The sequence below is a fragment of the Erpetoichthys calabaricus genome, chromosome 14 (assembly GCF_900747795.2).
Source record: "Erpetoichthys calabaricus chromosome 14, fErpCal1.3, whole genome shotgun sequence".
NCBI classification, from domain to species: domain Eukaryota; kingdom Metazoa; phylum Chordata; class Cladistia; order Polypteriformes; family Polypteridae; genus Erpetoichthys; species Erpetoichthys calabaricus.
In genome coordinates this window covers 4407755-4432507 of record NC_041407.2, presented here as the reverse complement: position 1 = coordinate 4432507, position 24753 = coordinate 4407755, and the positions used below count along the sequence as shown (strand labels likewise).

The 24753-nt window shown below is 39.6% G+C and overlaps 1 protein-coding gene across 7 annotated transcripts in view; it reads left to right on the top strand.

Moving 5' to 3' along the window:
• b3gntl1 (UDP-GlcNAc:betaGal beta-1,3-N-acetylglucosaminyltransferase-like 1) overlaps positions 1-24753 on the top strand; it is a 202296-nt gene that overhangs the window by 142573 nt on the left and 34970 nt on the right. For all 7 annotated transcript variants that reach the window (XM_028818653.2, XM_051918949.1, XM_028818654.2 and 4 more), the window contains one exon: positions 24579-24674. In XM_028818653.2, coding sequence (XP_028674486.1) covers positions 24579-24674 — 96 coding nt within the window. The remainder of the gene's footprint in view (positions 1-24578; positions 24675-24753) is intronic.

The following is a 24753-nucleotide window of genomic DNA, read 5'->3' as shown; positions in this document are numbered from 1 at the left end:
GCATAGATGAATAAAGTGTTAGGGTTCCTGGACAAGCCCTTTTTAATTTTCAGAATGTCCTTACAGCAAAAGTAAAGTAAATGACAAAATGAGCATGGTGCACAAGGCTCAGTGTATTAAGGCTTTGCTTCTTTGGGCGCACCACCATTTTCAGAAGCTAGTCTGATAGTGACATCTGTTTGTATACAGTATGTCATGGGGACTGGATGAAGTGGGTTGGAGCTTTTAGCCGAAAGTGACACCAGGCATCTTGTGGTGGCATCTCCGTTTTAATTAATGGCACAGGGGCATACTTAGTTGGTGTGTAACACCTTGAATACCCCCTGCCTTTCCTCTGCCCAACACCCATTGAAAGTTGTTACATATTGTGTGTGTGTGTGTGTGTATAAAATATGGAAACTGTCTTAAATTGTAAACCTTGGAACTTCTGCACCTCAACTATGAATAGTAGGTCAGTTACCCTAAACTCAGCAATGTCACAGATACTGGGATGATAGTGGGAAAACTGATGGAAACTGATGCTTTTTTTAACAGATGTTTATTTTATATGGAGGATGAGATACTTTACAAATCAGTTCAATCAGTGCCCCGTTCAGGGTTACTTCCTGCCTTACACCCAGTGCTGCTTGGGTTGACTTAAACAATGGACAAAGTATTCATTTGCTTGGTAATTTAAGTTGAAATTCAAGTGTAAGTAAAATTATCCAGAGTTACTAGAAGGCCATTGTCATACTACACAACCTTGAGGTGTAGAGCCTGTCACATTTCACAACAAATGGGTGGCTCATTTGACATTTAGAAATTGTAGGAGATCATGGAATAGACGACTCCCTCAGAACTTCTCAGCTCAGTTTCAGTCTTTCAAAGTGTCATTTTGGCAGCTAATTAACAATTAACCAAATAACAAATTAACATACTACCTTACAGCGCTGCTGGCCATTGGTGCCAGCCCCCATCCCCATCCCTTCATGACTTACTTTCAGGATTGTTTTTAACCACAGCAGGTCCATGTTTAAATGACTCTTTCTCTGCCATACATGGTAGTTGCTTATCACATTTCTCCAACAACAGAAACAGAGATGTCTTAGCAGGGAGGTCTGAGAGACTCATTGCAGGTCCATTATTAAGGATTGAAAATTGCAGCACACATCATCATAGGGGCATTACGTTGGGCAGGGGGTTCAATGAATTGTCAGGAATGTGCCTCCAATGTAAAGCATGTTTACAATATAAACCTGTCGGCACAGTTGATCTTAACTGTATAAAGTTTTACGCTCTTAGTTGCTTTCATTCTCTGAATGTTGCTTGTTTTGCTGTTCTTTCCCACCGATCATGGCGCTTAATATGAGGTTTTGGTTGGTCCTACTACAGCAGCGCTGTGGTGCTGTTGACTTGGAGAGAACTCTGGCAGACAGGACTGCGATGCTCTGTCAGTTTTGAATAGTGGCCTGCGGCTGTGGGCAGCCATTGTCCAAGATGCTCTCACGACCACTTTTCAGTTTTTTGAAATCAGGGGGGCATTTGGGTTTCATTAAAATCTAGAAGAAGCAATTAGTGGTTAGACCTGAGATTTGCAATTAAAGGGTGTTTGTTTGGCACAAAATGCCTATGAATTGTTGCAGTGAAGCAAATCACAGTGCAAACATTTATGTCCTTGAGAGAGAGAGAGAGTGTGTGCGTGTGTGTGTTTATAAAGTGTACATACTTTTAGAGAAATAAATATCCTTTTCATGACACTTTCCCTGATTGCCTGCACCTCCTTTTCAAAAACGTCTTGAATATTTTTCTGAGTTTTTTTTTTTGAAGTTGCCTCAAATTAAACATAGTTTGGGAGTTTCTGGCTCCTTTTGAAAAACAGCAAAGTTTGTGCGGATTTGGCCCGAACGAGGGCTTTTCTGTTATCTTTCAGGCAGTGTGTGCAGCTGTGTGTCCAATCATTGTTTCCAAAGCTGACAAAAACCCCTCCTCGGAGACCAACAAGCAGCAGCCTTTGTCCATGTGGCTGCAGAAGAATGTCTGTAGGTGTCTGGTGTGCCGACTCATTTTGTTTCCACTCTTTAAGAGTCTTAGAGGCAGATTGTGCTGAAAGTCCTCACTGTTCCAAGAATTTTCAGGGCCGTTTTCAGTTGTTTTTCATGGACAGAATTCAGGGGACAGGAAGATGCTGAGCGTTTTTGGATCATTTTGTGCACTGCTGCTTCTCAGCTATGACTTGCTGTGAGATAGTGGTGTGGCGGCGTCAGAGTTATCAGTACTGCCCTATAGCACCAGTTTCCTGGGTTTAAACATTGGCCCAGTTACAGACCATGCAGAGCTTACACATTTCCCCATTGTCCATTTTGGTTTCGCTGAAAATTGTGCATTCCTTAAACCAGGCATACACTGTGCGATTTTTTAGAAATCGTGGACATGCGTCTACTCATACTGCACGATGCCCACCTGCCGTACATGTGCTCAAACTGTGTATGCATGTTTGGTCTGATTTACGTGGCATGGCATGGGTGCTCAGATTATACGTGACCCTGATGGACAGTTTTATCCATTGACATTTCACAGTGAAGCTGTACCCATTTTAAAAAACACAAAATAGTTCCACAGGCTTCTGAAAATGTCTACAAAGAAAAGAGCTGCATTGCTGCCTTTTGCTGTACTGTGCTCTGAAACCACAAAGAAAAGAAAAAGACGTAACTGAACGCATGGGTGATTGGGAAGGCACGGGCAAGGCAGTCTGTCTATTGAACAGAGAGAACTGGAGGTGCGTAATCCTAATTTACCATTTTGTGTTTTATTCCAGTAAACATTTCCTATCTATACAGTATGTTAGTTTTTTAAATCAAAAGGTGAAAATGATGACGACAATGGCAATACCCAGTGTACAGTGCCCATCCACTACACTACAATATACTGAAGCACAATACCAGTCATTCCTCATAGTTGTTGACTCTTCAAAGTCAAATTGGCACAGTTAATAACACCATCAAATGTTATAAGATTGTTGATTTTGAGAAAAAGGAGCTTCTCTTCAGTAATAGCTACATAAACTGTAAGTAGATTGTGTATACAGTTACGAAATTGACTGGAATAAAATTTCAACTTTGATTTTTCAGTGCATTTACTCATTTCCAAGTGATGCATGTCAGGAGGCCAAGCAATGAACAACATGACTCAAAAAATGAATCACTCGGACTGATGCTTAGCACGGTTTTCACCATTTTAAAATGGTAGCAGCCTGTTATTTGTAAGCAAAATGGCTGAAGGAGGTTGCCTCAGCCATAATAATTCAGCATTTTTTTGTGCACCGTGGCCTGCAGCATTTCTTACAGGTAAAGAGACCTCATTATGCACAGCTTGTAATGCAACACAATACAATACAATTTATTTTTGTATAGCCCAAAATCACACAAGAAGTGGCGCAGTGGGCTTTAACAGGCCCTGCCTCTTGACAGCCCCCCAGCCTTGACTCTCTAAGAAGACAAGGAAAAACTCCCCAAAAAAACCCTGTAATGTTGTGTACCAGGCATATCAAATTTTATATTTTATTTTGCTCACATAGTTTTTTTTTTTTTACAGAAACATATTGCGTTATTCAAACTCATGGACGCCAACAAGGCAGGCACCCATCAGACTACACGCTCACGAGCAGCTTCAGCAGCGGAAGGTCTTTATTGGAGGCTGCTGACAGAGTTAGCAAAGTGACCTTGTCTGAACAAATGCTGTCTGTGCAAAATGACGCTGTTAAACTATGTGGAGGAATCCTAATTTGTTCCTAGATGTGCATTTGCGGACAGGACGTATCATTGCTTTATGAAGTCACAAATTAAATGAATACAAGTGGATGAATTGGGCTGCTGTTAAGTCACAGAGGCTTCTTTGTTTCTGCTTCCCTGTGGTGTTAGGATTTTTCTGCCAGCTCACCTGCAGAGAGTTTGCTTTTTTCAGTTTTTATTTCTGTACACTGGTTGCTCAGTAGTATTAAATTTTAATTCTTACTGGAAATGCAAATGTAAAACAGCAGTAAGTTTTCCCATTATGCAGTAATTTCTGGACCAGTTCTGTTTTTCAGATTTAGCCAGAGTTTCTTTTCTAGTTTCTCATAGTCGTATGATCAGAAAATGTAAATGTCGGCCTGTGCTGGAAGACACGTCTCTGTCCTTTACAAAAGTATGACTACTGGTGCCTTTAGGTTTAACTTTTATTCCGTTTGTCATTTTACTTTTTTCTATCCATCCATTGTGTTCATCTGCTTCTTCTGTTCACAAAGCAACAGTCACAACTCAGGAGCCAACTCCAGATGGATCACAAATACATGATGGTACTCGCTTCTTACTCCTGCCATTTAAACTAATGCTGGTCTTGAACTAATGAGAACATGGGGAGGATTATAATATAGTATTTGCAACAATAATGCATTAACAGTAAACTACTAAACCAAAGAACAAAGGGCATGGCGGTGTAATGTTTAGCACTGCTGCCTCACAGATTCAGTCTCTTGATTTTGAATTCTCTCAGTTGTCCTTATGTAGAGTGCACGCTTCTTCCGTCTCTAATTTGGTTTTCCTTTCATAGCCCCTAAAATGGTGATTTTAAATTAGCTCTGCGAAAGCAGATGTGTCTGTGAGTGGGTCCTGCAATAGATCAGTGCCCTGTCCGGAGAAGTTTCCTGGCTGGCACCCATTGTTGGCAGAATAGGTGCCAGCACCACGCAAACCGGAATCAGATTAAGCATGTGGCAGAATTTTCCACTTGGTATGAATTGGGAAAGTATTCAGACCACTTCACTTTCTGCACACTTCATTGTGTTGTAAACGTAATTTTAAATGGATTCATATTCCATTTTTGGCCCATCAATCACATGCAATAACCCATAATGACAAAGTGGAAACTTGTTTTCAGGAAAGTGTGTAAATTTATTAAAATTCAAATATTGAATTCTCTCATTCCTATTCAGACTCTTTGCTGCGGCACTCCCAAGTTGTGCTCATGTGCACCCTGTTTGCTTTAATTCTCCTTGACATGTGTCCAGAACTTGATTGATGTCCACCTGTGGCAAACTGAATTGATTGGACATTTCAGAAGGGCACACATGTACCTGTGTATTGAAGATCCCACAATTCACTCTGCATTTTGGGATAAAAAGCAAGCCATGAAGTCCAAGGAACTCTCTGTAGCCCCCTCTCTGTGATCAGATTGTAGTGAGGCACTGATCGTGGCATGGAAATAAAACCATTTCTGAAGCTTTGAGTGTTCCCAGGATGACAGTGGCCTCAATGATTGTGACATTTAAAGAGTTTGGAGCAATCAGTCCTCTCAAACAGAGCTTCAGATGTTCTCTGCTGAGATGGAAGAACCCATCAGAAGGACAAGCATCTGTTTATAACTGCATCAATCAGGGATTTATGGTGGAGTGGTAAGACGCAAGCCACTCAAGTAAAGTTTGTGATTCTCAGTCTATCAACACTCAAGTTATTTAAAAATAGAAACAATCATATCAGGACTCTTCTTGGACTTGACTCTCCAGCCAAACTTAGCAACCAGGTAAGAAGGGCATTAGTCAGGGATGTGACTAACAACACAAGGGTCGTTCTAGCAGAGTCTCTGAAGTCCTCTGCTGAGACGAGAAGACCTGTCTGAAGGCATTTATGATAAGAGTGGCTGGACAGAAAGCACTCTTCAGTAAAAGGCCTTTAAAGGTCTTTGAGAACTGAATAAAAAAAGTTCTCATGTCAGACGAGACAAAAATTGAACTTTATAGGCACAACTCCAAACAAAAATATATCTGATGAAGTCCTGGCAGTGCTCATCACCTGCCTCATACCACGGCTATGGGGACAGAGAGACTGGTTAGCAGTGAAGGAAGGATAAATGTAGGCAAATACAGAGAGGCCCATAAAGAAAACCTGCTCCAGTGTGCACGCCACCTCAGACTGTGGTGACATTTCATCTTTTAGCATGACCGTGACCCAGAGCATACAGCAAAAGCAGTGCCAGAGTGGCTTTGGGACATGTCTCCGACTGTTGTTGAGTGACATAAACACTACAGAACATTTGTGGAGAGACCTGAAGATGGCAGTATACAGACACAACCATCCAGTCTTAACAGAGTTGGAGAGGATCTGCCTAGAAGAAGGGGATTAACTGCCCAAATCCAGGTGTGCCAAGCCAGTATAGACTTACCCGAGAAGACTCAAAGCTGAAAGAGTTGCCAAAGAGGTTTCTACAAAGTACTGAATTAAGGGTCTGATATGAAGGAGAGATTTCAGTTTTTGATTTTTTAATAAATGTGCAGACCTTTCTGAAAACTTGTTTTCACTTAGTCATTATAGATTATTGAGTGTAGACAGAGTGGCAGGCTTATCCATTTCAAATTAAGTGCACAATACAGTGAAGTGTTCAGAAAATGAAGTGATCTGGAGATTTTCTGAACCCACTGTATTTACTGATCACTTTATAATCTTTCATTTGCACCCTCTGATTTGTTTCATCTCATTGACTAGTGAAGAAGTTTCTCACATGTTGCTGCCCACTGTGCTCTTATGTGACGGGGGCTCGTACATTCCTGCAGCACTACCTGTTTATTACTTTCCTGGCCACTGAGAATCTTTTGCTTTACTTAATATGTTAACAGGGATTGGCCTCCTGTTTTATTAGCTGTGGTCAGCAGTAAGGAGCTTATTGGTTGTGTAAGGTCTGTGAAATGTAGACATGTGGCAGCCTTTGTAGCATTAGAAAATGCAACTCTAGCATTTCGCATTGCAGGCTGTTCCTGCACAGTCTTTCGCACTTGTATATGTCTAGCAAGATAGTTTAGAGAGTGACCTGTGGATAAGTGAAGCGCAACTGCCTTTTGACCTTATGCCTCTTGGTAGTCAGGCAGAGGTCCAGAACAACTGACATTGATCTGTGAGACTCAGGTGGCCTGCCGGCTGGCTTTCCCCCTCAGTTAAATAAAGTCCTCCTCTCTGGTTCTGGTTATATGTGATCTATTTTAGTCTTGGTCACCACGAAGAAATGTTTCTGTAATCAACTTTTGATATTAACTTTCAGATGGACCTGTCATCACCCAGTACTGAGGTTATCCAGGTCATCTCTTGGTATTTAATACTGCTCTACATCTTAAAACAATTAGACATTTTGACATTAATATTTACAGTCAGGGCTCTGGGGCACAGTGGTTGGCACTGTGGCCTGATGTTCTCAGGATGCTATGATCTGAATGTTTTTTTTTCTGACCTTCTCCTGTGTCTTTTTTTTGGTCTAAGTTCTTTATTTTGAGGGTTTGGGTACCCGTAGAATTCAGTCTTTTTGACAAATGATGGAAGATGGGAATGTGAAATCAACAAGATTGGAGTGGCGTCAGCTGTTCTACAGGCCCTGTACCGGTCTGTGGTGAAGGAGGAACTGAGTCTAAAGATGAGGATCTCAGTTTACCAGTTGGTCTACATCCATGTCCTCACCTTTGGTCATGAGCCATGGGTTATGACCAAACGAGCTAAATTGAGAGTTGAAACAATAGAAATAAGTTTTTCTTCACATGGCCTCTGGGCTGGCACTCCATGACAGGGTGAGAGCCTCAGGTCAGAGTCGCTACTCTTTCAGATCGAGAGGAGCCAGTGGAGGTGGTTTGGGCATGTTGTGAGGATGCTTCTTGGAAGGCTCAGCTCGCTGATGGAGGAAATTCTATGGCAGACCCAGAACACACTGGCGGGATTGTATCTTTAGGCAGGCTTGGAATCATCTGGGAATTCCCCAAGATGAGTCTGTAGTTGGGGAAGTGGAAGTCTGAGCTGACCTGCTGCCCCCATGACCCTCACTAGGAAAGACGTTTTTGAGATGATGAGATGACTTTTTTTTTTTTCTCCACCACCACCCCTTGGCCTTTATAAATAACAGAGATAGCATTTTGGCAGTTTTAGAACTCATGAAACTCAAGTGGTCTGGTGTGGTTTTTTTTTTTATTTAGGATGTGTTTGAAGATGTTAATTTTGAAATATGTCTTCCCAGTGCACCATTTTGTTTTTAGTATTTGCGCTGCCATTGTTTGCTGTTTATAATTGGCTGTTTGATGCTAGGCAAGACGTCCTTCAGTATGTGATGTGTGACGTAATTACTGTGACAGCATATATGCAAGGCCACATTATATACTCTGAGAGTGTGACTGATTCAAAGCATAAAACTCTGGTGCCATCATTAAAGATCTATCTGGCTATTTTTGTTTTCTGTCCTTTGACTTTGATTTATGTCTTATGTTTCGGCTTATTTTACATGAAATATTGTATTTTTTTCTAGCTACAGTATGTGTCTTGATTTTTGATGTTGTCTCATATCCTAGCTGTTGTTTATTTGATTCTTATCCTTACGATTATCATTATTTTTACATTCCATCTCCTGATTTCATCCTACTTAAAACTCCTGCCACCATGTACGGTCATTACAATGTTCAGTTGAGACAAGCATTACTGTCGTTTTTTAATGTTTTTCTTTATTGTTGCGGTGGCTTTATTACCCAAGAATCAAAGGGAATAGGTGTGACGTGCCGTCATCATTGTGACACAATTTAAAGGTCGGCGTGATGCACGTTTTGGTCATCCGAGATTGGATTAACCCCCTGAGGGTTTTAGAGTGTATTTCTTTGGTTTAACTTTAGTGTACTGATCTTCAGCAACAACCCTTTGACTATGAGTTCTTATTGTTTTGGTTTAAATAAAGAATAGAACTGATATTCTAATAATGACCTTTGGCTGGTGTAAAGCCTTCATAATACAAGGAGTTGGGTCCCATAAGAATCTGTTGTTTACATTTTCTTCCCGCTTCTGTGGGCACTTTGATTTCCTCCTACATATCTAGACAGATGTGTTTTTTGAGTCGGCAAGTTTTCAATTTGGTTTGAGTGTTGGTTGCAAATCGTCCGACGCCTGCCATGTCAAAACAAACATTTGTATTCTTTACTTAAAAAAGATGCTTTCAATAATGCATTACAGGTTTTTTGAGAAGTAAAACAAGAGCACACGTGAAGCCCTGTAACCCAGATGTTACAATGAAAAATTGAAGGAAGAAAAATGGGCAGTGGCAGATGTCTGTAGAATCTGAAATCTGCTCAATGTGGGGCATACTGTATCTGAAAGTCTTTTCTTGGACACCAAATACTATCAGTCTTATTATGCTCCTCTGCACTAATTGTTTTTCCCTACTTTTCCAAATTCATGATCTGTACTGTGAATGTTAGAAATTCTTATCCTTGGGGGGGGGGGGGGTACTGTTTATTTCAACAGAGAACACATAAAGGATTTCTGTTTTTCTTTTCTGTGTCTAACCATGTTCATCAAGCAAGAGCTGTCATTGCTCTCTGAGAGTTTTGCAGATGTACTCTGCTCAGTGTGTACATTGGCTGCCCTTTTACCATTAACCGAGGAGACAGTAGTTGAGATTGAAGTCCCAAAAAAGAGCAGCACACAAGTTTATTATGGAGGCAGCTTTAGATCCACAAAAAGCAGAATGTGCAAAGGAATTTTGCAATGCGCCTGCAACAAGTTTACTTGACAACCCCTCTAATTAATAAAAAGCAGTCTTGTGGCCCGAGTTGCTGAACATGTACGTTATGATTCATCAGTATGGTGCCATAAATGACATCAAAAACAAATCTGGGCTTGTTTAGGGCGGTTCATTGAACTGTGGACTCTGCACAACATTTTATAATTGCTGGTCTGCTGAGGAAAGATTGATCTTAAAAGAAACATAAAAACTTTATTCTGCTAAGCTGTAAGTAACAAGTCAGGCAGACTAACCTCATATCTGCTTAGAGTAATCCAGTCTGGCTTCTCTCCTTGGAGCTTTACAGACTGTGGCTTTCGGCCGAGGGCGCCCCATGGCAGATCATGAGTGGCAGTATCCTCGGCCGACAACCTCCTGCGCTGCCTCAAATTCCAGGAGGCCTCTTGTCAGGTTAACAGCCTAATTGTTATTCCTATTGTTGTGCTACAGCCAGGACTTATTCCCTGAGTTGTGTTTATTTTCTGTTTTATTGCTGTTTTGTGTGTATTTTTAATATTTTTATGTTACATGATTTTATGTTTTTTTGATTAGTGCACTGTGTCTTTAAATGTTCCATCATTCTTTGTGTTTTGTGATTGAAGCTCTATGGGGCAGGGCCTCCCTCTGCATTTATATTGAGGTGAGAAGAGGGGGTTCTGCCAGTGGTAGTTCACTGAGTTTATCGTAAGCATTATTTTCCCTTTCTAATTTTCTGTTTTTGATTATTTGCTTCTGTTCTTGTATTACTGTTTTTGGATTTCGTATAATGCTTCATATTGCTTTTTTAGACAAATCCTTTTGCTATTTGTGCATTATTCTATATTTTTTTTACTTCCTTCTGCCTTTCTTTAACCGATTCTCAATTGATAAAGATTCTTTTAGGGACTTTTTTTTAATCTAGTCAGAGGTTATGTGGTTCCTCTCTAGAGGGCATTTTGTCATATTTTTTGAACATTAAAAAGTGTATTTTAAAAAAAAAAAAAATTTATTGAATTTATTTAAAGCATGTAGCATTCCAGACAATCAAATCAAACTTAAAAAAAAAACTAAATTCAATTCAACCGTAACCCGTAAAAGTGTATTTTTAAACCAAAGGCCCTTTTTTTATTTAATTGTAGGCCAAAGCCTGCCTGTGCTGGTAGGGGCCTGGCTTTCTGGGCGAGGCCTTTGTTGGGCAGGTTAGTAAAAGTCGTGACCTGCTTTGTACAACTTTTAAGAAGCTTCACATCCCGCTTTTTTTAATACTTCTTGCTAGTTCAGTCCCCACTCTCACATGGAATGTAGCTCTTGATCCAACTTAATATAAAAGCTATTTGGCATTTCAAAAATTATCAGGTATGAGGGTTATAAAATTGTAGAATTTTCTGCGCAGAGTTGTCCCTAAAACACTTGTGTCTTGTCTTTGCTCTGTGATCCTTCAGCCCAGTCTGAGGCCCAGAGTGTTCTAAGAAGGTTTTCATTAAAGATATCTCTGAACTTTGCTCTGTTCAGCTGTCCCTTCAACCCTGTCTAGTCTCCCAGTCTCTGATGTTGCCACCTCCATGCATCAACACAGGACTGGTATTGCACAGGTGGTGAACGATGTCTGGCTTCTTGCAGACATGACGCTAATCTTGGTTTCATCAGGCCAGAGACTGTTGTTGTTTCTCACAGTCTAAGAGTCCTGTTTTCACTTTGTCATTCTGAGGTATTGAGTGTTGCTTGATGTGAGAAACATGTAAATGATTTTAACTCAAAGCTACAACTTAGCAAAATGTGAAAAAGTGTTGGCATCTGCATTCACTTTATGTCTACATTCACAAAATTTGGTATTTCCATTAATTGTTCATGCAATTTAAAGTAATGGCTTCATTGAGTTTCATGAATTGCATTAGGTGGTTGTAATGGGTGGTCAACACCACAAACCCGTGCAATACTCCAAAACAACTAAGCGGTTGTTCATGAAATTTTGCATGCATATTATAGTTAGGCACACTGAACACAGAGAGTGTAAGATTTGAAATGTTTCATCATAAATATGGGTTCAAGAGAACAACACAAAAAAGTGCAGTTTTTGTTCAGCTAAAATGCCATATCAATGATTAATTTACTTAACAAGCCACCTAGTTTATTAATTTGTGATTAAACATTTGTTCATTAAACTCCACTAACCCAGTAAATATAAACACCATTCATGGTTACAACCTCACAAGGGGTTACTTCAATTATGGAATCCGGTCAGGCACAAAAAGAACAAATTCTCAACTGAAGAGAGTAGAGAAGTGGATAGAAAGATAGTGGAGATGACTATTGATGGGTCAGCCAGGAATGACAAAAGTGTCAACATTTTATTAATCATAAATATTTGCATTCTTACCTTAAGCCAGTATACAAATACTAAGACTGCTTGAAATCTAAGTAAAAGTAATTAATGTAGATCTCAGTGTTAATATTTGCAGTGCACTATCTATTTTAATGTATTTTAAATGCTTTGCATTTTTCATTCCAACAAATGGAGTGCCACAAACAAACGCATTGTATTTTTCAATCGAAACGATGGTGCATCACAAAACATTTAGCACTGCTTTTACAAATTCCATAGTAAATAGCATATAACGGAGAAGTGGCAACAGGATGGACACACAGATTCACAGACATACACACAGGCACTTGTCCTTTTGTTAAAGTGGATAAGCAGACAACACTAGGTACTTAGTAATGCTTCTTTACATTTATATAGTGCTTGTCTCACTACTCAGAGCTCTTTACATAGAGAGTGGGGACCCACTTCAACTTCCAGCAAAGTGCAGCATCCACTGCCATTTAAAGATCTGTATAGCCTGCTGTGGCAGTGAAGCTCTTTGAGATGGTGTTCTCTCCTTGCCATGTGACTCCACGGTGTGCATTTGTGATTTCTAAACGTCTCTGAATATAGACACGGATACATTAATCAGTGTAAATCTGGTCTGTAAGCCTGTCAAGCATTTGCTATTTTCATGTCATTTGCCTGCAAGGATTTAACTGATGTTTTCTTCCAAGGAAGGATACTGCCCTTTTTTATTTTGTAATAATATGAAATGTTCACCTGCAATTTATTGCTGTGGGCAAAACTGTGGCTTTTCTTTAATTGCTCTTCTATCAACTGGAGGTGATGATTACATCATTTCTACTTTTGTGCACCATTTACAACTTCTTCCCTTGGAGTGATCTTGCCTTCAAGCGGCTTGTAGTTGCTCCGGCCCCCATATTAAGATCAGAGAAAATTAATTTTAAGAGAATGCCAAAGGAGCGCTTTATAAGCAGTAATGCTTTTTTTCCGGTTTTATGCATGAGTGTGAGTTTGCTGTGCTCAGAGAACACAGATGGCTAACACATGATCAAAAAGGACAAGAAACTGAGTTGGCAATTTGAGCAGGCAGCATGGCCGGACTTTCCCTTTTCATAATAGTCTAGCTGTCATGGTGGCATCTCCTTGTTTAACTTAATGCAGCTAGCTATCAAGTGAACTAAATACAGTGTCAAAGATTGGCACGATGACTGTCCTCCTGACCATAAGAATTGCATTCCTGCCACAGTCTGTCGTTTCCACCTTCATGAAGGACTGGTAGAGACTAGCAGATATGAGGTAGTGTTTTTGGAAAAGCTCATTTCTACTAACAACCTGTCATTTTATATTTAGGATTTAACTTTGGTCCTAATAGTTACAGATGTTTGCTCTTTTTCCTGACTGGCCGCGATTAAACTGACAGAAAACAGTTGACAGACCAAGAAAACAATTGTTAATTGGAACCAATCGGCCTTGTCTTGAGTAGATGTCAAGGTCAGGTTTGGTCAGAGAGACCTTTTTGTACAACTGCTTGGCCCGTGGTCCTTCAGGGTGTGTAGGCTGTTTTATTTCTGGAGCCAGTGTGATCTCCTGTCTTTCAGGCCCTCTCTGGATGTTTTTGAATCACTGGGCTTGACAGGTTATCTGCCTTCCGCCCATCTTTATTGAGGCCTGGACTCTATTAGCAGTAATTTGCAAAAGAGGCCTGCAAAGCTAAGGAATTCATTTTAGCAGGAGACCAGGGTGGCTTCCTTGGTGGAGGCCTAATGTATTTTGATCAGCAGCAGTACATTCAGTCTATGTACATTTTTAGTCTCGTATTCATCTTTTCATCTAGAATACACACCTATATATATTAGTAAATGTTTAGACAAATAACCCATGTTAACTCATTGTCCCAGTTTTTTTGTTTCTTGCTGCTAAGTTCTTTTGTAAATTTTTCCAAAAATCTCATGTCTTCATAAGCAATTAAAGCATAAATGACAGTGACCTACTGAGTATCGAGTACATTTGCTGTCTCACTTTGACAGTACTTACAGAAGAGCGTTTGTACTCCGAGTGAATGCTTAGTTCAACTCCTGACCCAGTAGGATGCATTTTACAAACCGATGTCCTTCCTCCATTGCGTATTTACTAAAGGCCAAGAACGCCAGAGCCATGGTGGGCAGTTTTTCTGTTTTGTTGTGTTGAGAGTCCTCCAATGGAAAAATGAGTTTAACCAATTTACTTTAGATTTCTAATTACTATAATTATCTCGGTAGGAAAACTATGCACATCCAGTATAATGCTACTTTTGAGCTATTCAATTAGAAGGAAATGAGCAGTTTGAATTTTTTTTTTTTTTTTTTTGCATACTATGAAAAAGATGTTGCTTTGACCAGCCTTTTTTATCCTGGCTTGAAGTGGACTTCTACCACCCTGCAATTTGCAGGGGTTCACTTGTTGGGGAGGTCGGATTATGGCTGGCTGTTGGCCACATCGCTTCTTTTTAGAAGCAAACTTGGCAGGTAAATAAGAAATTGGAGTTGCACATACCGACAGTTTAACACTTTCAGTGCTACATGCGCTTATATTTAACAAAATAATGCCTCTAAAATGGCTCTCTACCTTGTTGTGCGGTTCCTTATAGAACAGTTGCTTGACAAAGACCCGTTTCATTCTTTGTAGGGTTGCTTGCATATGAAGTTAGCTTCACCGGGCTTAATCCCAGCTCTCCTGGCCTCCCACAGCGTTGCAGGCCCAAAAGCTTTTAAACCTAAGTGTCCAAAAATATCAAAATAGTGTCTCTCAAAGAAAGGTAAGTGTAAACCCCCTTGTTGAAGAGACGATTACAAAGGAAATATTGTTTTTATAAATAAAGGAATATATATATATATATATATATATATATATATATATATATATATATATATATATATATATATATATATATATTCAAAACTGCAAAAATGCCATAAAGGCTCACAAATAATTAGGAACTGCCAAAAGACAATCCTGAGCGGACAAGTCCCCATATGTAATCCCGAGAGAGAATTTCAATATGTCGAGCAGAAAAAGATCAAAAACCAAAACAATCTAACAAAGAAACACAAAACTCACTAAGGCTCTACTTGAGCTACAACTCACTACAGCTGAGCTCTCCCAGCTTTGAGCTAAATAGCCAAACGGAGGCTCAGGGGACGTGATGTCAGTGTGGTACCGCCTGCTAGGGTACCACTCACAAAATACAAGAGATTCAGACATAGAAACATAATACTTATACATTCAATCTTTAAAGAAAGTAAGGCCAGAGAAAAAGATTTTGCAGAAGAATAGAAAGCAAGCAAAGAAATGTAATAAATAGAGACAAAATATTAAATAGTTAATAAATACACATAAGCCATAGCAGTAAGCCTGGCTGAGCATTAACAGTGTCTGTCTTGGAAAGGACTGTTTCTTAGCCTTTTATATTGTGAATTTTGCGAAAAGAAAGGAAACATTGGTGTTGAGGCAGTGTAGGCAGTAAATGTTGTGAGTAGCTTTGTATTAAAGGTCATTAAAAATACCAAACACAAAGTGAGAACACCTACATGTAATGGAGCACAGAAATAGCAGTCCATAGATGAAGTCAGTGATGGGCTTTGTAATCCAATATGTAAAATCACATTGAGAGGAGAAGCCTGTCTAGATTTAAAATCCTGAAACAGTAACGAGAAAACGAGAGAATGAACGGGTAATATAATCATATCACATACAAACATTTTATTACAGCCAGGGTGTACTTTTCCTTTTTATTGTTGTTTTTGTTATTTTTGAAGGGTTGTCTTTCATGTTTTATGTACTTTCTTTTGCTATTGTTATATTTATTTATTTATTTATTTAATATTAACATGGGTCAATGCTCCATGTGTTTTATGGGGGGCACCTCAGGAGGCGGGGCCACCGTGACATCACTGCTGAAGGACTGCCCTTAGCCTTTATATCTGAGGTCCTTCACTGGTTCATTGACATTTGGAGAGTGCATTCATAGTGAGTACAGATACTTTGTTTTCTAAATTTATTTTGCTTTTTTTAAGCAAACCCTTTTCCCATTTTTTTTTTTTTGTGTATTTCAAATACTTTTCCTTACTCTTGTCAAAAACGCATCTTAACTTTTACATTTATAGTGATCTGCTCTCATGCAGCAGAACAGTAGATAATAGAAAGTCGCAGAAAACAAAAGTAGCAAACTTACAAGAGGATACTTAAAAGAATACAAAAATGTGAACATAACTGAAAACACAAAAAAATATGAAAAATAATAATTATAAAATGATGATCAAACATAAAATACACATGAATATAGACCCCTGTATTTCAATGATGTAGTGCTTACTTGTTCAGGGCCTTTTTAGGTGCTGCATAATGCGTTTGTGTGACATGACATTTAACTAAACTTCAAGAAATTGCACAAGCAAATCAAAGTAAAACAACATTTATTTCTATAGCACATTTGTATGTAAGGAGTGTAGCTCAAAGAACTTTATAAGATGCCAAAGAGAAAGTTACAAGAAAAAAAAACTATAAGATTAGGTAAGAATAATAATAATAAGTAACAAAGCAAATGTAAGTAAATAATACATTTTAAAAATCCATATGAGCTTTTAAAACACAGATAACTAATTAGTAGAAAAGTAGCATTCTTATATACAATATCATATTGTAAGTCTGTACAAATGAGTACACTGATAAGTTCAGATAGCACGGTTAAGCTGGAGGAGAAAAAAAAAAATCTGCAGGGGTCCACGGCCAAAAGGCCGCCCAGGCCCCACTGGGAACTCTGGGTATCATAAAGGTGCTTAAATCATTCCTCATTGTTTCCAGGTTTCCTCTGAGAGTGTTCAGTCTGTTTTGCGGTGGTACCCTCCTTCATTCCAGCATTACCAGTGGCTGCACAGTGCCTCGGTCAGGTGGTGGTGGCGTTTTAAGAATTGGAAAAGAAAGTAGAGAAAGTACAGTGAAATGTCAATTATTGGTCACTTGATTAACCATCGGTCTCTGCCAACCATCAGAGCCATTAATCCTGCTGTGCGTTATGCTGCGAGCTCTGCATATTGGAACAACTCCCCCTTCTGCTAGCACGTAGTGTTCTTCCCCAGCACCCCATGTCAGGCCGCATTTTGAAATCACAGTGTCAGTTACGGAAGAACAACAGTGAACGATATAAAGCGTGATGCCGACAATATTGAGAAATGTGTTGAAAATGAAAACCACTGACAGTAAGGTTCATGTATTAATGGTAATGTTCTCCTGTATTGTCATTTTCTTTTTAAATTATTTGTTAATATATTGTGACATGCAGGCAGCTTGTGATGCACACTGTATGGGAGCAGAAAGTGTGTAATAAATGCTGTAAGTAATGGGACTAGGTGAAGAGCTTTCTATTCTGTAAAAAGTGGACACGTCTTTTAGGAGATGAGTGACAGGAGAAGTTAGGAGAAAGAGGAAGGTGTGCCGTAAAGAAGTTTTTAGTAGAGAGTCAGGAGACAAATAAGCAGGAGTGTTTGAGGTATAAAGGGATAAAGGAACGTGAGTGGCAGGGGATAAACTGATTGGCAGGGAAAGCTTTCTTTTATTGTTTTGGAGGTGTGTCCCGTTATCCCAGATAATGGAGTATAAGACCAGGCACTGTTTGTTACGGAAGAAATTAAAATTTAGAAAATTCCACTACCTCCTGTTTCCTTATTGCGCTGGTCGTTACAATATTATATGAGTTAGTTAATTTTGCTAATACTATTTTCTATTTTGTTTTGTAAATAAATGACAATTCGCTTATCTACAGTATATCACTTTTAAAGTAGCTGTTCGGTTATCCATCTTTTCTCTTAATCGTCACGGCCTTGGTCCTGACCCCTGATGGATAAACGAAGTTTTACTGTAGTAGAAAATGTACCAGTTTAACGCATACAATGCAAATGACTCCTGTGGCTGTCCAAGTATCAGAAAAAAATGGCTATGGTAGTGAAATGGCTTTACCAAAATGATCAAAATTAAGAAAAACAAATTACAAATCAAAAGTTGGGGTCAGGTTACCTGGGTCTGGCTAGTGAAAGTCCTGGCCTGCCTTGTGGGACTTTTTGCTGTGTTCGTATTGTAAAGGAATCGCAACATTTGAAATCGTGAGACTCGCGACAGGAAAGCAAATCTGAACGTGCCTCTTTCCACACTGCTCACTGATGAATGTTGAGGATTTGTGGAACCTAACATGGACACCTTTTTGAATATCATTACACAAGTGGAAAATTTCATATTAGCCACAGAATCATTTGCCAGCATTTCCTGTTAATTTTGACTGAAGTATCGATAGTGTTGCACAATTTTGTGAGCAGCTCTCCTATAACTTAATTAGGGCATGCTTAACCTGTTTGCCCTTTTGAGCAGAGTTGTTAAATTGCAAGCCAGCAGGACTATGCATGAGTTTGCTTTATTATTATTATTATTTTAATCTTCTTTAAATAAAGCCAGTTCAGTTTTATTAAGCTAAGCTGTAAACAATAGCCAAAAAATGCAGAACATTTCATTCCTAACCTCCGGCTAAAGTCACTCTTTTCAGAAGTAGATGTTTGAAATTCATAAAATTTTGGGCAGCGTCAAAGAATTTACCTGAAGTGCAACATGTATTGTCCTTTGTTTCAATAACTTGACTGGACGAGGAAAACAGAAATATCAGCACTTGACAGGATCAGGAAACGAGACTCACTAGCTTCTGTAGAGCCCTGCTTGCTATTTGTTCTTCATATTTTTATTATATATTTGATTTATTTTATGCCACTGTTAAACTCTTTACATTTGTTTGGTTTTTTTTTCCTCTTTCAGTTAGAGCACAGGAAGGCTATGTGACTTGCCTTGGGTCACACAGTGAGACACCAGTGACACTGCGGCTTAACCACTACACCACAGTACCCACATTTAGTATCAGAACATACAATGAGGGGCGGCACAGTGGCGTAGTGGTTTGCACTACTGCATCCTGGTTTGAATCCCACGCCTGGGCATTGTCAATGTGGAGCTGGCACATACTTCCCTGTGTGTCTGCAAGGGTTTCCTCTGGGTACTCTGATTTTCTTCCCACAACCCCAAAGATGTGCAGGTTTGGTTAAATGGCAAGTCTAAATTTGCTCCAAGTGTGAATGGCACCTTGCCAGGGATCTTCTGGGATTGTCTCTTCAACCCAAGCACAATGGCTCAGAAATAGTTTAACCAGGCTTTTAAATAGGATGTTTTTACCATAGGTATCTGTAATATAATCTGTGATCCCGAAATATGTGTTTTCATGAAAAGCATCAGATCAACGAACAGAGCAGAGGACTCAGTAAAGAAAAAGAAGTCAAGGAGATGGCCCGGACTTAGTTTCAAGGATCTGACGGTGGATCCTGATAGTAGCAATGGCCAGCTTATAAAGCATTAAGTTAAAATGCACCCTGCTCAGCACTTCGTAAAGTTTCTGAAACCGGGACGAGCCTTGTTCCAAAGATAGCACCTAGCACTCTTTCCATAGTTTACTAATAAAAGTAAGAAAAGATTCCTGTCATTTTTTTCATTCAGTATTATACAACAATCAGAGCGGCCAGGTTTGTAGCATAAGTAACTTGAAAATGTCCGAGCTGAGCTTCTAAGTCGGCAATTTCATAAAGTTTTTGTCAATCATTTAACATTCAGGAGCTCATTGCCTCATTCGCTTGGAAATGTTTTAATGGAATGCACATGTAGTGGTGTGAAGCGAGTCGAATGGATGAAGAAGCCCAAGAACTGCTGCAGGGCTCGGTGCCTTTTCATGGGTGATTGATTGGCCTCGCCAGAATAAGCAGGCTCTTGAGCTGTAGAGAGGCTTGGCAGAATGGGCTCTGGTCACAATTAACACCTCTCAGTTAGATCAGCATTTAGCACCACTGCCTTTAATACTGGAGGGGATCCTGTAGACAGATGGACTTTCTCAGTAGTCCATGGCTGCTGCCCCTCAACTAGAAAACCCACCTTGGCATTTTATGATATATTCATTTTTGCAGGTGAGATTGTGTCAGCATGTGTGTAACACACTCAGAATATGCAAAAACCATGAGGCTACCCAGTCTGGTCAAGGGGTGGCTTCACTAATAACTCCTTATGTTATTCCCCCCCCCCCCACCTCTGTTATTCACAGAAAAATAAATGAATAAAAAAAATATTTATTACCTCCAATTTTTACACTGTTACTTGCTCTAGAGATCAACTTTAACAGCAAAAGGTAAAATAAAAGCTCTTGATACAGAAAAGCAAGACTCTGCATGAGTTAAGTGACTTGACTTGACTTGAATAAACATACAAGTTAACATGTTCTGAATAAATCTGAGAAAGGGTTGGTGATCCAGTGGATACCTGTTTAATGTTCGAGTGAAAAAAGTGGGGGGGGGGGGAGTCTCGGCATTGAAGAGTTTTAGTACAGCTCCTCAAGCTGATGAATAGCTTCTTGGTGGGGTCCATCTGTCTTCTCCAGAGGCTTCGTCCTAAATGAGCAGGGACCTCCTGTGATTGTTCTGGTTTTATAAGAAAGGGCTGTTCTCCTCTGTCCTAGAGAAAATACAAACCAAGTTAATGGCAGTGTCCCATTCAGTTCCTCCCCTGTATTCTTTCACAAACCAGCACACATGAGACACTCCTGACTGACGCTTGTGTATGTGAACATGCATGCATAGAAGCATGTAAGCATATAACCTGTTTATCCATTTTCTTGCTGCTCTTATATGCTTACAGTCATAAGTGTTGTCTACTTGTCCAGTATCACAGTTTTCTTTCCACGGGTAGCAGGAAGTACACTTATGGCTAGTATTAGAAGATGTGATAAGATAAAAATAGAAACTGAGAACATCGAAGAGAGTGAGAAAGGCAAAGAGAATAAAGATCAGAAAGCTACAACAAAAGCAATGCATGTTCATGGGGTGAAAAAAGTGACAGAGGATTTGGGCAGAGGACCATCCAATATAACTAACAGGTGGGGTTTCTTGATGAATATTTAATATTTTTCACACTGTTGTTTTAGCAAAGAGGCAAAAAAACAACGTGAGGTCCCAAGACTTTTAAAAGATGAGGAGAGTAGGTGTTTACAAGGAGGCTTCACATAAGTGACAAACTGATGCAGGCTTTCTAACAGAGAAGAAGGAGCTAGCAAGAGAGAGAAAAGTGGGTTGTTAGGTAAAGGAGATGTAAACATGACAGTGTAGGCCAAAGCAACGCTGAATATTTTGGAATGGATTGAGATTCAAACAGATAATGCAACGTTAAAAGGTTGGGGTCTTCTCTGACCACGCTGTTTAATAGCACCGATGTTAATAAACACTGAAAGTAAAAAGAGGTTTGAGTAATGGTTCAGTGCTTTGGCTTCTAATAAAGGCTTTGGTGGGCTAATGTGTCTCTGACAGATGCGGGTTCTATAATGAATGCAGACTTCTGGCCTGTTCTGTTCTTGTATACATTCAAGACTAGAAGAGCCAGGATTTCTGGAGCATGCTGGAAGTGAGGTCAGATGTCTCCTGTGGGTTAATTTTCTGCTCTGGGATGACGGAAGGTAGAGAGGTTAGTGACTACATCTCACCTAAACCTGTTCCTCATTTTACCATCTTTGCAGAGACCACAACTCATTCCTGTAATGCACGTGGTTGACAGTATACTTATTTATGCATATATTTTACTGTTAACATCAAAGACTTAATCTGAAGATTAACTCAAGTTTTACACTGGGTGGTTTATATTTAAATGCTGTCAAGTTGGCATGTCTCGTACCGTCCATATGAAATGAGTTCCAGACACCATTCTGTGTACATGGTTTCTAACAGTGTGAGGTGAAGCTGTTTGTCGTGACCTCCACATCTCAGATAAGAAACATTTTGATTTCTGTCATCAATAACATCCTCATAAGTATGCTTTTAACAGATCATTGAAGCATAATGTACATCAGATGCTGTTGAGGTGGGGGGGGGGACTTGACATTCAGGGAGGTTGGCCTTCTGTTTCCTTTCATATTCTTGTCTTCTAAATGAAAGGGAGTAGTCATTTATTTATTGATTCATTCCTACAGTGCTTTGCGTATCAAGCACCATCAGATGGCAAAAAAGTGAATATGTTGGATTCAGAAATACTGCTGCCTGTCTTAGGCTTAATCGTTTCTGTAAAAATCAATCAATGTTATTTCTCCTCCTGTATTCTGTCTGAAATCCTACTTGCTCATATTTCAAAAATCTGTCCAGGTCAGAGGCAGTTTGCTGATGGAGTTCACACTTCAGCTCTGGAGATAGTCAATGTGCAGAAGTCCATAAAAAGAAAGCTCTTTTAGGTTATTTTGTAAACAATATTTACATTAAGAGATATTATGAATAGAATCTTGGAAGCGCCACCGAGACCACATCAGGAACACTGCAAACCTGGTGACCACACCACAAAAAAAATTGAGCCCCCAGCTTTCCGAGACTAAAGGACATGCCTGAAGGTGACATGAGTTAAACTTCTAAGAATTCTGAGGTTGTGGATTAAAAGCAACATACACTGCAAAGGCAGGGAAGAAATTGATCCAGCAGAATTCTATCAATAAATTGTCAATTACTTTGCTAAAGACCATTGGTAGAATTGAATGTGAAGCGAATTTAACAAGGAAGCTAGGATCTACTTAACGCAGAGTCTCATGGGAGTCTGGAATAAAGTACTGTGTCATGAAGTTACATTCACATTGTGTACGAAAATCTCTCCATCCACACTTAAAACAGCCAAAACCACTTATGAGGTAGCTCATTTGCTGGCACTGGGCAGAGGAAGTGTCCTCCTTGAAGGGAGAGGTATGCTGCCAGCCAGGGCATTTTTCACTAAACTGTAGCGACTGGTACATGATTTGTATGCAGCATTCAAACTGTACAAATCAAAATGTAGAGGAGTTATGTAACTCCTCTATGTCCACCATTCTGAAATATGGTTTTAATCTGTGAAAGATGTCCAATTAGGGAATAAGACGAGGTAATGAGCAGGATCCAATCAGGGAGGGTCCACATTTTCAGTGCCTTTCTGTGTTAAAGCACACAGAGTACCAGGAGTTATAGTTTAGAGGACACAGGGAGTGAGAGATGCAAAGAGGATGAGAGCTGACACGTGGAAAGTCAAAACTGGGAGATCAGTAGAGCTGGCAACAAAGAGCAGAAGGACAAGAAAAGAAGCAAAGGCCGAAACCAAACCTGGTGCTGGTGTACACTAAAGATTTTTGAGGAGATTTTGTCCCCAGTTAATGCATACTGAAGCCACTACCATATGTATACCGTCACATTCTCGGTGTTAGTAATGCAACATCCACAATCGTATGATACATCCAAAAAATATTACGTATACAATGAGAACGTAGAAGGGAATAAATAAAAACTTTTTAAAATTCAAATCAAAGCTAAATTTACATTTCAGGTATGTAATCATAATAAAAAATACATATATAAAAATGCATTCTGTCCCTGAAATGCATTGCAGTGTTTTAGTAGGGCTATTACACTGTAGCAGTTGTGCCTTGTTGTTTGGTGAAGCAAGGAATCTCCTTTTTAGTCATTCTGATGTGTGTTCGGACCGTATTGTGTATTTATACATCTATTCTTGTATTTATTAATTTAAAGAGCTTATGTAAAAAGCCAAATTAACCCCGGGGGACCAATAAAGTTATTTCTAAAAACATCACGTAGTACTCCAGATGAGGCCTCACCAGTGCGTTTTAAAGTTTGAGCATAACCTCCATGGACCTGTAAATGAATCTTTAGTGCTGCTGTTGAGACTTGCAGCAGCCTGATTGTGTTTCAGGCTGTGCCTTATAGGACAGGTTCTAAAGGGCCTTGTCAGGTTGTGTTCTCTTTTTCAGGTGCAGCTCATAGTTTTACTGTACTTTTCAATCTGTTGTGCTTTGTCTTCATTTCCTCTGTTTGAAATGCCTGCTTTTTGCCATCACCTTAAAGTTACTAAGCCATTGGCTGAGGCTGGACTGTGGCAGATTTGCTTTAATATTCAGATGGAGTCTCTGCATTTAGTCAATATTCTATAAGTGACTCCGTCTCAAGTCCTTGTCCTTAAGGGCTTGTTTTGCTGTTTTGACCTTTGCTTTTATTTTCTTGACTTTGTTTTCTTGGAATTTAGCCCAGCCAGTGTTTTGAATTCTTGCCTTCTGTAAGGCTACATCTGAGTTTGGTATTTTGACCTTTGTTTTCCCCGACCTTGTTTTCATTTCCTTCACTTTGTGCCTTTAAGCAACAGCACTGGTCTTTGTTGTCATTTATCACCCCAGGCCCACACAGGCAAGGACGGGAAGGGAACATGTGGGTGCACAGGGACATGACATCACCATGGACTGTAATTGCACCTTTTAACTGATCTGTTGTCGTCTTTTCAGCGAGTCTCTGTAGTGACTGAACTAGACAAATGAAATAGTTTTTAGTGCCTGGATTACAAACTTTAAAACAGGTGCTTTATTTACATACATTGATTCTTCTTTTTCTTGATCTCTGGTAAAAGTTGCAAATCATGAGTGCCCAGAACAGTTATTCTCATATTTTCACAGTGTGAATACTGGGGAGGAAGTGACAGTAATACACTAGCGAGTATTGAAGTGGCACTTTTAAAGCATACAGCCCTGTGCCATAACCACTGTTGGGCCACACTGCATGCAGCGTAATTCAATGTGTAAGACTTAAGAGACTTATTGAATATATTATTTAATGTACTTTCTCTTTCCCTCCAGATTTATACATCCCATGGACCAACAGTTATCATGCCAACTTGGTTCTGTGCAAGAAGCTGGTTTGACTTTATTGGCAACTTCAATGAAGGCGGTAAGGTAAGCATCTCTCCCTAAAGGCCCATTTATACATGCCGAGTTCACATCACCACGACAGTCCCCTAGAGCAGGGCTTCTC